Genomic DNA, 13,544 nt, shown 5'->3' with positions numbered 1-13,544 from the left:
ATCACACATGACATGAAAACACTTGTCATATAGGCTCAAAACAAAAAAACAACACTCTCACTGCCACACACCATACATAGTGCAGCTTGCTATTTGTGTGGGTAAGCTGCCCAGACCCTCATAGATGTGTAGTAAGAGCTGTACAAATGCCACAAACAATACAGTAAAACACAAACAAACTCACTGAACTACAAGCCTTTTCTTCAAAAATCTATTTACCTGTTACTAGTATTCTTGTTCTTATACTTGCAGTTCCAAACTGGTTTCTAGCCACACAATTATAACTGCCAGCATCTGATTTTGTCACATTACTGATTCTTAAACTTGCATTTCCCAAGATCATTATCCTGTAAAAGATGAACAGATACATTACAACCATTTTGTTTTCCAAGTTAGCTTGAGAAAAAGACTTAATTAAATGATATTAGAGGCAAAATAATGGGCACAGTCTTAAAATGTCAAAATAAATGTTGCAATCTTTTTATCCTTTTCTACTTTTTATTGCAACAGAACACACACACGTATGCTTGTGTACTACATATATATATATATATATATATATATATATATATTGTAAACGTTTACCCATGTAAACCTACTAGTATAATCTTCATCTGCTACACTCATAAGCCCCTGTTAATCAGTAGTTTCATACTCTAGTTAATCTTAATGCTTTTCTACATTGCCATATAAATCTGGATATTATCCAGTCTAGCTATTTAAATATTAGGTCATAAAATATAGCGGAAGAGTCCAGAAAAGTTACAGAAATATAGGATAGGAAGAATGTTCATTCTAATTAGATTAATCCCATTGCATATTGATATTGTGATTTTTTTTGCTTTAATTACTGCTTAGTGTATTAAAGTGAGCTTGAGCAATTACACTAGAAACAACTCTAATTTAAAAGCAACCATGATCCCCAAACACTGTGGGGGTCATTCTGACCCCGCCGGTCAAAGACCGCTGGGTCCATGGTCGGCGGGAGCACCGCCGACAGGCCGGCGGTGCCCCGCAGGGCATTCTGACCACGGCGGTTTGGCCGCGGTCAGATGCGGAAAACCGGCGGTCTCCCGCCGGTTTTCCGCTGCCCATGTGAATCCTCCATGGCGGCGGATGGGGATTCTGACACCCCATACCGCCATCCTGTTCCTGGCGGGTCTCCCGCCAGGAACAGGATGGCGGTATGGGGTGTCGCGGGGCCCCTGGGGGCCCCTGCAGTGCCCATGCCAATGGCATGGGCACTGCAGGGGCCCCCGTAAGAGGGCCCCACTTTGTATTTCAGTGTCTGCTTTGCAGACACTGATATACGCGATGGGTGCCACTGCACCCGTCGCACCTTCCCACTCCGCCGGCTCAATTCTGAGCCGGCATCCTCGTGGGAAGGATGATTTGCACTGGGCTGGCGGGCGGCCTTTTGGCGGTCGCCCGCCAGCCCAGTGCAAATCCCAAAATACCCTCAGCGGTCTTTCGACCGCGGAGCGGTATTTTGGAGGGGGGAACTCTGGCGGGTGGCCTCCGCCGCCCGCCAGGGTGAGAATCACCCCCTGTGTATCTTCGTCCATCGCGCTTACTGCCAAGACCATTTTGGTTCTTACTGGTGTTTATTTATAACCTGACATACTATCAAAATCTTCAGTTATTTGTCCGATTTGCATGTATGATAATGAGTGGTAGAAAATAGCCACATAATTAGTATAAACAACTAACTGGGAGGTCATATGAAAGTTGGTCATTTTTGTAAGGTACTCTATTAGCCCACTAGTATATAGTTCTGTATATAATGCATACAGAACAGGGGAGGGAGGCCAGCTCTGTCTTGTACCTTTCAAGATACAGAATGGAACTGACAGATTGCTAAAGTAATCACTTTGTCCTATGTGTCAATTTACAAGACAGTGGGCTTTAATATCATGCTAGAAAATAATGATGCTAATAAGGGCTAGGATTCAAGAACCAAGACAAGTTAAACAATCTTGGGAAATACACCTTAATCAAAAATAAAATATTTATTTAATTCAGGAGTATGAAATGTGTACATTAGAAAGAAAGCTTCTTCCTGAAATGTAAGTTTATTTATGATCAAATGTAATGTTTCAAACCTTCAGTTTACATTAATATTTTTCTTTGTGTGCTGACTTTTATGTAAACTGGGGCTAAATGTTTGACTCCTTTCTAGCCATTCTCCAGTATAAATGCCATGTCCATTCTCTCTCCCTTCACCCACAGTGTGAAGTTTACCACTTTGGTGTTTGCTCCTCTTTTGTTCTTATGGTCAGTGCCTCTGTAGCTCTGTGTTTGCTTTAGCAATTGGCCATTTATGTTTCTAAAATGTTTGGCAATGCTCACATGTCTGTGCAGCTGTTCCTTTACTATGCTTTGTAAAACCTTTACATATTATGTACCGGTGTTTAACAGCATTGCATATACAGACATTTTTTCTAATTTTATTGTGTTTCATTCAGTGTTTAGATGCATTAAAATGGACAATCAGATTCACAATTTGAAACCGTAAGACCATACTGGCCAATGGGTCAGCAATCAGTGGGGGTTGAACTACTGCAATGACATCTATATCATATGGCTGCTGTTAATAACAGGTGCTTAAAGCAAAACAAAGTAAAAATCAGGGATAGATAACCTAGGAATGGGTAGATAAGAGCAACATATGCCCAGTAAAGAAGTGGTAGATATTTAGTATTAGAATTGGATCGTTCTTCAGTTGTGCCCCAATTTCTAATGATAACATGGAGAGAGGTTGTTTTTCAGGTGTTTTTCTGTTTTTAAAATAATAACTCAAAAGAACAATTATACTGGTAAGTAATATAACTAATGTCTCTTGCCCTTGAAATCAATTAAGTATTCATTAAGGCAATTATGTACCAGAAGTAAACAATATGCAGAGGTAGCAGAAAGCAGACAGTTCATTGATCACTTCATCTCTTTTTTGCCAAAAGTAGACAAAATACACAACAGTTGTTTGCTGATTCAGTGCCCATAATACCTCAGAAACTACTCCCACTACAATTAACCTCTGTGGTTTCCGGATTCCTCTTAAAGTCTAGTCCAATCTCCCTGAAAGAGACCAGGCAGGCTATTTTGAACTGCAAATCTGGCTCCCCAAACAATCCTTGTCCTCCTGAACAATTGTCATTGGCAGTGGATGTTATCAACTCATGTATGAAGGAGGTTTAACACTTCTCCTGCAACTGCCCCTGTCCCCAAAAAATACAAACAGGCAGTGGTGATACCACTCCCGAAGAAACCTTCAGCTGAATTGGCCATCTCCGCAAATATCAGAACAATCCCTTTATTGAATGCCATCTCAAAAAAGTTGAAGAAACTGGTCAAAGTCCAACTATCTTCATATCTCACTCCAGTCTTCGATCAAGGTGTAACACTAAACAGCTCTGTTAGGGGTGTCTGAATTTATTAAGGACTTTTGAGATCAAGAACAGACTGCTGCTTCAATTATGATCGACCTGTCAGTGGTGTTTGATACTGTCTCCCACAAGACAGTTCTCCAGTTGCTGTCAAACAGTGGTGTAAGTGGGATAGCTCTCAAATGGTTCCATTAATTTCTTTCTGATGGGACAATCAATATCCTTAGTGACATTCCCCTAAAATGCTCAAACATGGGTGTTATAATCCACAAACTGTAAACGGAGAAAATGAAGCATATTAAGAAAATGTAAATAGTTGTCACGAATAGGTAGTTAATGGCTATAAGAAATATCTACATAATGTTGTTATAAGTAAGAATAGTATCTTCTGTGGTCCCTTGGAATGTAGTGGAATGGTACACCCGGGAGCTCAAAGTAGAATGTTGAGAATGTAGGTTGACAGTGAGTGAGAAAGGCGGAGCTCGGGAAGCATTCAATAAATATCTACTAATCCAGTCATCTTGATCCAGCTTTTATTTCCTAGTAGATTATAACATAATTAGTGGCGACGAGGAAGAAAACCTGTGCAGGGGACAGAGAACGCTTCCTGCCCTTGATGTGTAAATCTCCGTCTACGTGCCTGAAGAAATGGCGAAGTGGTTGAAGCTTTGACAGCTGTTCTGAATTAGGGTAAGCAGGATTTCATATGGACTACGTTTTGAAAATTGGAAACAAACGTGTGGTATGTGAAAGCGCCAGTCCGTACAGAGACGCTGTTTCGTGTTGTGAGTGAAGAACGGAAACAACGCGTGTTGTGGAGGCGGCTGTACGAGAAAGAGACGCTGTTTTTATTTGAGAAAAGAACAGCTGACAATTACATTAAGTTACGTGCTGGCACTAATGGCAGTGGTTGACAAGTTGGAAACTCACAGAACACTCGTGATAAATGCGAGCGAGCGAAATTTACGAAACGCATGCTTAAAGAACAGCCGAAATTAACATCAGTCGGCATTTTAAAAAGAAATCTGTGAAACATCGTAAACGAAGTGCAGGTATTGGGACACAATGGAAGCGGCATTTGAAATAAATAGGAAGCATATGTACAATCATAAGCAAAAGACTATCAAAGACAACGAGGGTAAAACAAGTCAGCACAACAGAGAAATATAATTGTTAAATAAACACATAAATGTGTTGAGAAATAAAAAAAGTGAACATACGTGAAGAGAGAAACAATCCAAATCCTGTAACAAGCTCTGCTGAAGGATCAGTGAGTATTCTGGAACTATTACATACAATCACATGACAAATAAGGCGGAGTCTCCTTCACTGAAGTGAATGAACAACTAGACAGCAAAACTACATTAAGCTGTAGGAGAAACTTCAGAACCATTTAAAGTGATATTAACAGAAAGGCATATTGTTATTTACAAGTATAGATCTCCACGCGCACAATGGCAGCAGCAAGTATGACACAGCCACCTCCTTTCCTTAGTGACTTGGATGAACCAAATCTTCCATGGAAAGAGTGGATAAAATTGTTTGACTCTTATTTAATCGCTATAGGAGGGGAAAGAATCACAGCATTGAGAAGACAACATATTTTCCTTCATAATTTAGGTATCCAAGGACGAAAGGTATTTGAGAGCCTCACAGATGTGGATGTGGAGGAGGACAATGGTGGGGAAGTGTTAGACGATTATGAAAAAACAATAAAAAAGTTAGAAAAACACTTTGGACATAAAGTTAATGTAGTTTTAGAAAGACACAAGTTTTTTTGTAGAACCCAAGAGAAAAATAAAAACGTTGCTAGTTATATTGCGTGCCTTAGAGGACTAGCCAACACATGTGAATTTGGTATCTTAGAGGGCTCAATAATAAAAGATCAGTTAGTAAGATGCACCAACAACCTTAAGATACAGGAGAAATTACTAGTTCACAACCCAGCACTTAAAGAAGCAATCGATATAGCCAAGGGCATAGAACACACAGTTGAGTGCATGAAATTAATTAAACAAACCCCAAACATAGAAGAAGTTAAGGAGGTCAATATATGTTCTAAGCTAGAAGACAAGGAATTGGAATCAGAAAAGGGGAGTAGAATACATGAAATAGCGGTAAAAAGGAATACCACTAACAACATGGATATGAGGAAAAATAAATGTTATAGGTGTGGTAACAATAGACACCTTGCTAACAACCCAATGTGTCCGGCTAGAAATTGTATATGTAGGAAATGTGGCATCAGAGGACATTTCGCAAGAGTTTGTAAAAATGAAAAAAGTGAAAATGATGGAAAAAAAAATATTCACAAAATTGAAAACTCTCAAGAATTTAAAAGCAAGTATGTACTACAGTTAAAAGATACAGAGGTAGGAAAACAATTTGACAAATCATATCCTACGTGTGATATTGACCTGGAAGGAGTGAAAGTAAGAGCGTATGCAGATTATTGTTCCCCGTTTACATTCATGGAATATAGAATATACGAAAATTATTTCCAAGGTAAAGGGTACATATTACAACCCGCCGATATCTCTCCGGGTATGTACAATGACGATCCCATTCCCTTAAAAGGTAAATTAGAGTTACAAATTACATTTAAAGACAGACAGACGAAAGGTAGTGTGTATTTCACTAACAGAGGATCAAACTTACTGGGATGGAAACATCAAAAAGAATTCGGTATCAAATTAGATCCTAATAGTGAAGAGCAAGTTTTAGCAGTGGCCGATCCCAAAGAAGGAGAAAAAGTGTGCAAGGTATTTCCCACATTGTTTAGCGATAAATTGGGATTTATAAAAGATTACCAACATTTGATAAAGGTGAAGGAGGGTACCATACCGGTAGTTCACAAAGTCAGAACCATCCCATTCTTGCTGAGAGAACCTCTAAAAATGTAGTTGGAGAAACCAATAAAATTAGGAGTGATAGAACCCATAGAAAGCTCGTTATGGTTGGCTCTCATAGTCATTACTAAGAAACCGGGGGGCAGAGGAATAAGAGTATGTGTGGATTTGAGAGATCTTAATTCCAGCATTTGGGTAGACAGGTTTCCTTTGCCCAGAATAAGTGAAATGCTGAGCACCAGGGGACCAGCCAAAATCTTCAGCGTGATAGACTTGTCATCAGCATATCACCAAGTAGAACTTCACCCCTCGTCCAGGTCACTTACTTCTTTCATCACCCCATTTGGAGCTTTCAGATACTGCAGGATGCCATTCGGGTTGGCTTCTGCTGCTGCAGTTTTTCAGCGTATTATGCAAAGAGTATTACAGGGCATAGATAAGGCATTGTGCTTCCAAGATGACATTTTGATATATGGGACGACAAAAGAAGGACACGATTCCACCTTGAGAGAAGTTTTCAAAGCTTTAGAGAAATCGGGTATGACTATTCGAAGGGATAAGTGCCAGATAGGAGTAGAATTAGTTGAATATCTGGGGCACAAAATAACAAAGGAGGGTGTAGAGCCAAAATATGATCTGGTTGTGGCTGTAACAGAAGCCTAAACTCCCACCAGTAAGCAAGAACTCAAGTCATTCTTAGGATTAGCTGAGTACATGGCTAAGTTCGTATACAACTTTGCTGATGTGACAGCCCCTTTTAGATCATTACTAAAAAAAATGCTACATTTGATTGAGATAGGAATTGTCAGGAAGCGTTTAAGAAAATAAAAGAAGCTATTGTTAAATCGCCTAATTTGAAAAATTTCGATTTCAGGAAGAAAACCATAGTGACCACAGATGCTAGTGGAAAGGGGTTGGGAGCTACCCTATCTCAGAGTGCAAACGGACAAGAGGATATAATAGCTTTTACCTCAAGGTCTCTTTCAGATGAGGAAGCAAATTATTCCACCATAGAAAGAGAGACACTAGCATGCTATTGGGCCATAAAACATTTTAAGTTTTTCCTGTGGGGTTTGCCTTTTGTTATCAGAACGGACCACAAACCCCTGACAGGGATGTTCACTACAAAAGGGAGGGAGCGAGCTACCCCTCGAATTTCAAAATGGTTACAAGCTTTAGAAAGTTTCAATTTTAAAGTAGAATATGTTCAAGGTAAAAGAAACATAATTGCAGACTTCCTGTCCAGGTCACCTAGGGAGGTAGAAGAGGAGGAAGAGACAGACATATTGGAGCTGGTATTGTATGTAGACCTTGCTGGGTTAACAAAGTGTGAATGGAATGAAGGTGTCAGGAATGACACAGTTTTAACAAAATTGAAAGAGATGATTGTTAAGGGGTGGCCGGAAAAATCAAAAGACTTGGAAGAAGAAATGAAGGGGTATTGGGAAGTAAGATCAGAACTAAACATTCAAGATAACATGGTGATGAGGGGTGAGAGAATCGTACCGCCCAGAGAATTGTGGGACAAGCTGGTTACATTGGCACATGAAGGGCATATAGGGAGAAGCCTCACAAAAAGTAAATTAAGAGCCACGTATTGGTTTCCAACAATGGACAAACTGGTAGAAATCAAGGTAAAAGAGTGTAATAAATGTGCCACCAGTGACAAGATAAACATCACAAGAAAAGCACCGCTGTCACCAATAGAAGCCCCAAGCAAACCATGGGACAAGTTAGGACTGGATATTTTAGGTCCGTTAAACCAGGTGGGTGTGGGTGGAAAATGTTTACTTGTATTGATAGACTACCACTCACACTGGATAATGACCAAACCAGTAAACCAAATAACCACTAAAGAAGTGATAGCTTTCCTAACGGGTGCGTTCATGATTGAAGGATTTCCTAGTGTCTTAATAACCGACAATGGGGTACAATTCACTTCTGATGCTATGAAGGAATTCCTAATGAAAATTGGTGTCAGTCATTTTAGAACAGCCTTGTATCATCCTCAAGCGAATGGTTTAGTTGAGAGAACAAATAGGATGATCAAGGAGTGTTTACAAATGGCCAAGATGGCTCAGGAGTCGGGTGACATGGCTTTAAAACAATTACTATGGTCATATCACACCACACCCAATTTAGTAACAGGTATTTTTCCTTTCACATCATTAAGAGGCAGGTTGCCAAGTACGAAATTAAAACCCAACTGGTTGGGAGGTGGGAAACCCCAAATCGTTCAACATAAAGAGATAAAGGCCCGGGTTCAGCAAAACCAAAGTAAATACAAAAGTTGGTATGACAACAAATATGGCACCAAGAATAGGCGCTGGGAAGTAGGACAGTGGGTGAAAGTTAAACTACCGGAAAAAAACAAAAGAGAAGGTAGTAGGTTTTCAAGCCCCAAAAGAATTATTGAAGTACAAAGAAATGTGGTCAAATTGGAGGATGGCAGATTATGGAGTATGGACAATTTGGCTTGCTGTGAAGGACCAGGCATGGATCATGGAAAATCACAAGAGGAGGAAGATGAAATTGAAACCCATGATCCTACAAGACCTACAAGACAAGAGAGAGAAATGAGGAACAGAAGACATCCAATGTGGTACAAGGACTACTTGCTCAATTATTAAGGAAGGGAGATATGTTATAATCCACAAACTGTAAACGGAGAAAATGAAGCATATTAAGAAAATGTAAATAGTTGTCACGAATAGGTAGTTAATGGCTATAAGAAATATCTACATAATGTTGTTATAAGTAAGAATAGTATCTTCCGTGGTCCCTTGGAATGTAGTGGAATGGTACACCCGGGAGCTCAAAGTAGAATGTTGAGAATGTAGGTTGACAGTGAGTGAGAAAGACGGAGCTCGGGAAGCGTTCAATAAATATTTACTGATCCAGTCATCTTGATCCAGCTTTTATTTCCAAGTAGATTATAACAATGGGGTCCAACATGGCTGTTCGATGAGCCCTATGTTTTTCAATGTGTATTTGTCCTGTTAGATTCTATCATGTAAATCCTACGGCATACAAGTGACCTCTTATGCCAATGATAATCTGCTTCTCTCACTAGGAAAGAAAGCTGAGATAGTTAAACTATCCTTTCGAATCGGTCTGGTCAGTATGGTTGAGCGGATGGGGAAGACCTGCTGGAAAAACAACCCTGATAAAAATACCATGATGAAGAGCGCTGCTACTGTTTTGCCATTCTGCAGAGGATTTGACCAAGGTCTAGTAGCCAGAAGAGCTAGGCCATGCCTCTGAGCCTACAACAGTAGCAAGAAAGTTGTCAGGGATTAACTTTTATAACAAACTATATTTCCATCCCCAAATTCTGTTAGTAGGAGGTTCCTGTTTCTCTGTGATCCGGGCCCTGAAAGAAGACCTTAAAGTTTATGCTGATTGAAACCCAAAAAACCATTGTGCATGCAACAATTACTTTCATAATTGACTATACAAATGCCTAGAATGTAGGTCTTTCTAATTAACTGGTAGTGCAGAATGCCCCAGCAAGCCTGATGTTATGGATTCTATGCTGACAATCTGGTGCCCACCCCCTAACTCAAAGAGTAACACCGGTTGCCAGTGAGGATACCTATCCTGATCTAGCTTATGGTTATTGTACAGTGAACTTTTTATATGACTATCCCAAAATACCTTGTTAATAGTCTTTGCCACCACTTACCTTCAAAAGCATCAAGAACTCATATGCCCTTCTGTTTAAAACACTCAGGCTCAGACATGCAACCTGCAGGAGGTGCTCCTTTACCTGCTTAACCACTAAGGCCTGGAATGAGTTTCACTTCTTCTTTGTCAAACGGCTAAGGAGAGCCAGTTCAGATCACAATTTAAAACAGGGGTAATACCTTTTTAGCATGCTATTTTTTTTAAACAATCTGCTTCTAGGGCCGGCACACCTTGTTCAGCAGCTGTGCACTTTATAAATGTGTTTTGATTTGATCCCAAACCTTGATTCTTGATACTGATGGTGACATTGAAATTGTCCTACTTATCCTCAATTTAGGATTAGAGTGGGAACTTTGGTTCTATTGTCAAGTTAACCATGAGCAGTCAGTTTTTCTCAGAATTGTGTCATTGCTGGATGTGGAGCAGAGGTTTTACCAACTTAATTGTGAAGACAGAAGATCATGCAAATTCATTTTCATCCTAAAATTCTAGGAACTGAAAATAGTATATGGATCTCCTACACAGACAATGACTGCTTTCACCTGATCTCTTACTGGTCAAATAAAGTATCAAGAGAGCAACCACGATTATAAGCAATGATGCTAGGGAATTATTTACTTTTCCTAATCAAATATGGCAATCTGGACATAACTCTGCTCTCCAAGGGATCTAGGTCCTCAGCATTGTAATCAAATGTACTTCTCTAATAACAGTAATTTAATGATTGTTGATGTGCTAAATGACTTGCAGAATGATGGGAGCGATCTCAATTATTCTCAAATCGAGGCTGAATCAAATAAAAGATGGAAGAAATTTCCAAAAATGCAATGACCAGATTGTTACAAGTGAGATTTACAATTGATGGAGGGCAAATTACATTGCACAGAGAGCAAGTAAACTGATGAAAGAGATTATGGGAGATGTACACTAATTTGATAGAGGCTTCCATCATGTCTGGATGGTGAGGCTGTGTAATCTTATAAAACAAATGTTTAAACTGCAACTATTCTAAAGATTAAACTTGCAATTCTTAATTCTAAACCTTGCAGAATTCCTACACTGTCTCCAGGTCCATGCACAAGCTCTCACTTTAGCAACATTACACCTCATTGACAAAGCACCCTGCCTCTGACACAGCCAAAGCTATGAGTACTACAGTTATTTTTTTCTGGAATTGGATTGCGTTCTCATGATGAAACTTTTATCTAACAATTTAATTTACAATATTTCAGAAACCAGTACATCCTGATTGTATCGCCATGTTGTAGTTATTTTGCATTTTAGTTCAGCGTCAGCCTTTAAAACCAGGAAGAGCTATGTTAAAAGAGGGATTTACTTTGCAGTGCATGAGAATGTTACATAATAATTGCACACAGATATCATTATATATACGTATGTGAAAGCCAGGGGTCCGTTTAGGTCCAGTGATGAAATTAGTGGCTAATTTGTCAATTTATCTGCGTTAAATATTGACTGAAATAACTCATAATTCTTCCCATTAACAACTATGGTGGCTGAGCTAGGTGAAGGCAGAAGTCCCTCACTCTGGAGACCCCAGACCCCAGTGAGACTGATGACCCTACTCTGTGTCGAGGTTTCAGTAATTTACACTGGGCCTTCCATCCTCCAGTCACTTTGCTGAGCTGAGGAGGTGGCATCCACAGGGGTGTGACATCTTTAAACCAGCAACGATCAACTCACAGAGCCAGGCACCTGCACATTTAAGTGCATGAATATCTCTAAACTGCCTGACCTGAACAAGAAGAGTGTTTGTCAGGCTGACCTTTGCTCAGTCAGACAGAACCTCTTCACTTGGGGAAAAAGGTGGCGGGTGGACCTCCTATGCCCTTAAGAGAACGCTGCTGTGCTTGTTGCCATAACAACCGATTGATACATTTCCTGATGAATTACAGTGGAAAGAAAAATCACTTCTACAATCCCTCTTAATTTTGATTCATAATGGGCCTCAAAAGAGACCTTGTATATTGAAAACTCTTCTAACTTGGGAAATTCCTTTGCTATATTTGATTCTTATATTTGGATGATGAAAAGACTGGTATTTTGTGAATCTTAGGCTTTATAACTGCAAAATTCAATGAACGATCCTCCAGACACCTTTAAAGAGAAACCCCTTTCTTTGTTCTTACCTTTCATTTTCCTTTAGAAGCTCATCTCCCTTCTTCCATGTGCACAATGCCTTTGGTGAGGCCCGTGGTTTGCATTCAAGATGAACCACATTGCCAATCTGAACCTGTATCAGAGTCTTCATGGGACTTTGGGAAAAATCAGGAGCCAGTGCTATTCACAGAGAAAACATTTCAGAGGATAACTATTTTGTACAAAACAACACCACACTTTAGTAAAAATGTAATCCAGACACATTCAAAGTAAGAGTTTAAAGTAAAACTGCCTTCAGTCTATGTACGATGCAGTGTATAACTGAGGTCGAAACCTATGGTTCTCCATAGGGCTTTGGTATTAGCCACCCTTACCTGACATCCGCATCTCAAAAGACACATGTTTGGACAAAAAATTAAGGGGCTTATTTACAAGCCCCTAGTGCAAATGGAGCATCACTTTCAGCAATGCTCTGGTGGCGCTGTGCCCATTTCCACATTTACAGGTCTGCACAAAGCCACTTTGCGTGGCTTAGTGGTGCTATGTAAATATTGCCCCCAATGCAGTTTTCTTGACAGAGGGGTGTGCAATGGGTGTTATTGTGGGTGTTTTCATGCAACACCTAGTGCTTTTGACACTGCCCCAGATTTACAAGAAATTGCAAATCTGAGGAAGCGCAAAAAACAAACACCACCCAAGGGGCGCGTTAGAGTGGTGCAACGAGGATAAATACTTTTATTTTGCCTTGTTTTTGCTTTTTCAATGTGTGCTGCACTCTTCAGCACACAAAGGAAAAGCAAAACACCATTAATGCTTGTCTATGTACAGGGTGTCCCTTCCTGCACGCAAACATTAATTAACCAATGTTGATTTGCTACTTCTATGTATGATGCATTCTGCAGCACATATAAAAGTAACACATCACCATAAATGATTGTTTATGTGCAGGAAGGGACACCTTACTGCACATAAACAATTATTCCCTGCAGGACAGGCACCCTTGCGCTATGGTGCAATGGTGCCAGCGTTGGCGCTAGACAGCTAATTTGAGCACCAGTACAGGGGGAGAGGACAGAAATGCGCCTTATGTTGTAGATACGGCGCACTTCTGCTGTTTCCCGGTGGCAAAGGGCGGCACAGCAACACATTTGCTGCACCGTCCTGCACTATTGGGCTTGTAAGTAAGCCCCTAAGTGTTACTAAACCAAAGCTGGGGCGGAGCATGAGAGACAATCCGAATGAGAAGAATACTCCTAACATGATTTCTGACTGTCTTTCCTCTCCTTCTACCATAAAGTGAAGAATTGGGAATGTGAACGTAAATTGTAGTCAGTCCTCCCAGCACTGGCTTTTCTCACCCATAAACTCCTGGGACCTCATTTACAACTTTTTGGCGCTGTACGGCGGCACAAGCCTTCCTGCTACGCTGCTCTGCAACAAAAGAAAAGGGGCGGAATCTGCCATATTAATGAAATGCAGCACATTTCTGTCCTTTCTGCCCGCGCTT

The 13,544-nt window shown here is 40.2% G+C and overlaps 1 protein-coding gene across 1 annotated transcript in view; it reads right to left on the bottom strand.

The window, feature by feature from the left end:
- LOC138258999 (contactin-3-like) overlaps window positions 1-13,544 on the bottom strand; it is a 1,120,386-nt gene that overhangs the window by 230,393 nt on the left and 876,449 nt on the right. The window contains exons 11-12 of the mRNA XM_069206372.1: window positions 12,067-12,217; window positions 220-347 (exon numbers count right to left, since the gene is read on the bottom strand). Of these exons, the coding sequence (XP_069062473.1) occupies window positions 220-347; window positions 12,067-12,217 (279 nt within the window). The remainder of the gene's footprint in view (window positions 1-219; window positions 348-12,066; window positions 12,218-13,544) is intronic.

Source organism: Pleurodeles waltl, chromosome 9 (assembly GCF_031143425.1).
Source record: "Pleurodeles waltl isolate 20211129_DDA chromosome 9, aPleWal1.hap1.20221129, whole genome shotgun sequence".
NCBI classification, from domain to species: domain Eukaryota; kingdom Metazoa; phylum Chordata; class Amphibia; order Caudata; family Salamandridae; genus Pleurodeles; species Pleurodeles waltl.
The sequence above is the reverse complement of the archived record's forward strand: the minus strand, read 5'-3'. Positions and strand labels throughout refer to the sequence as shown.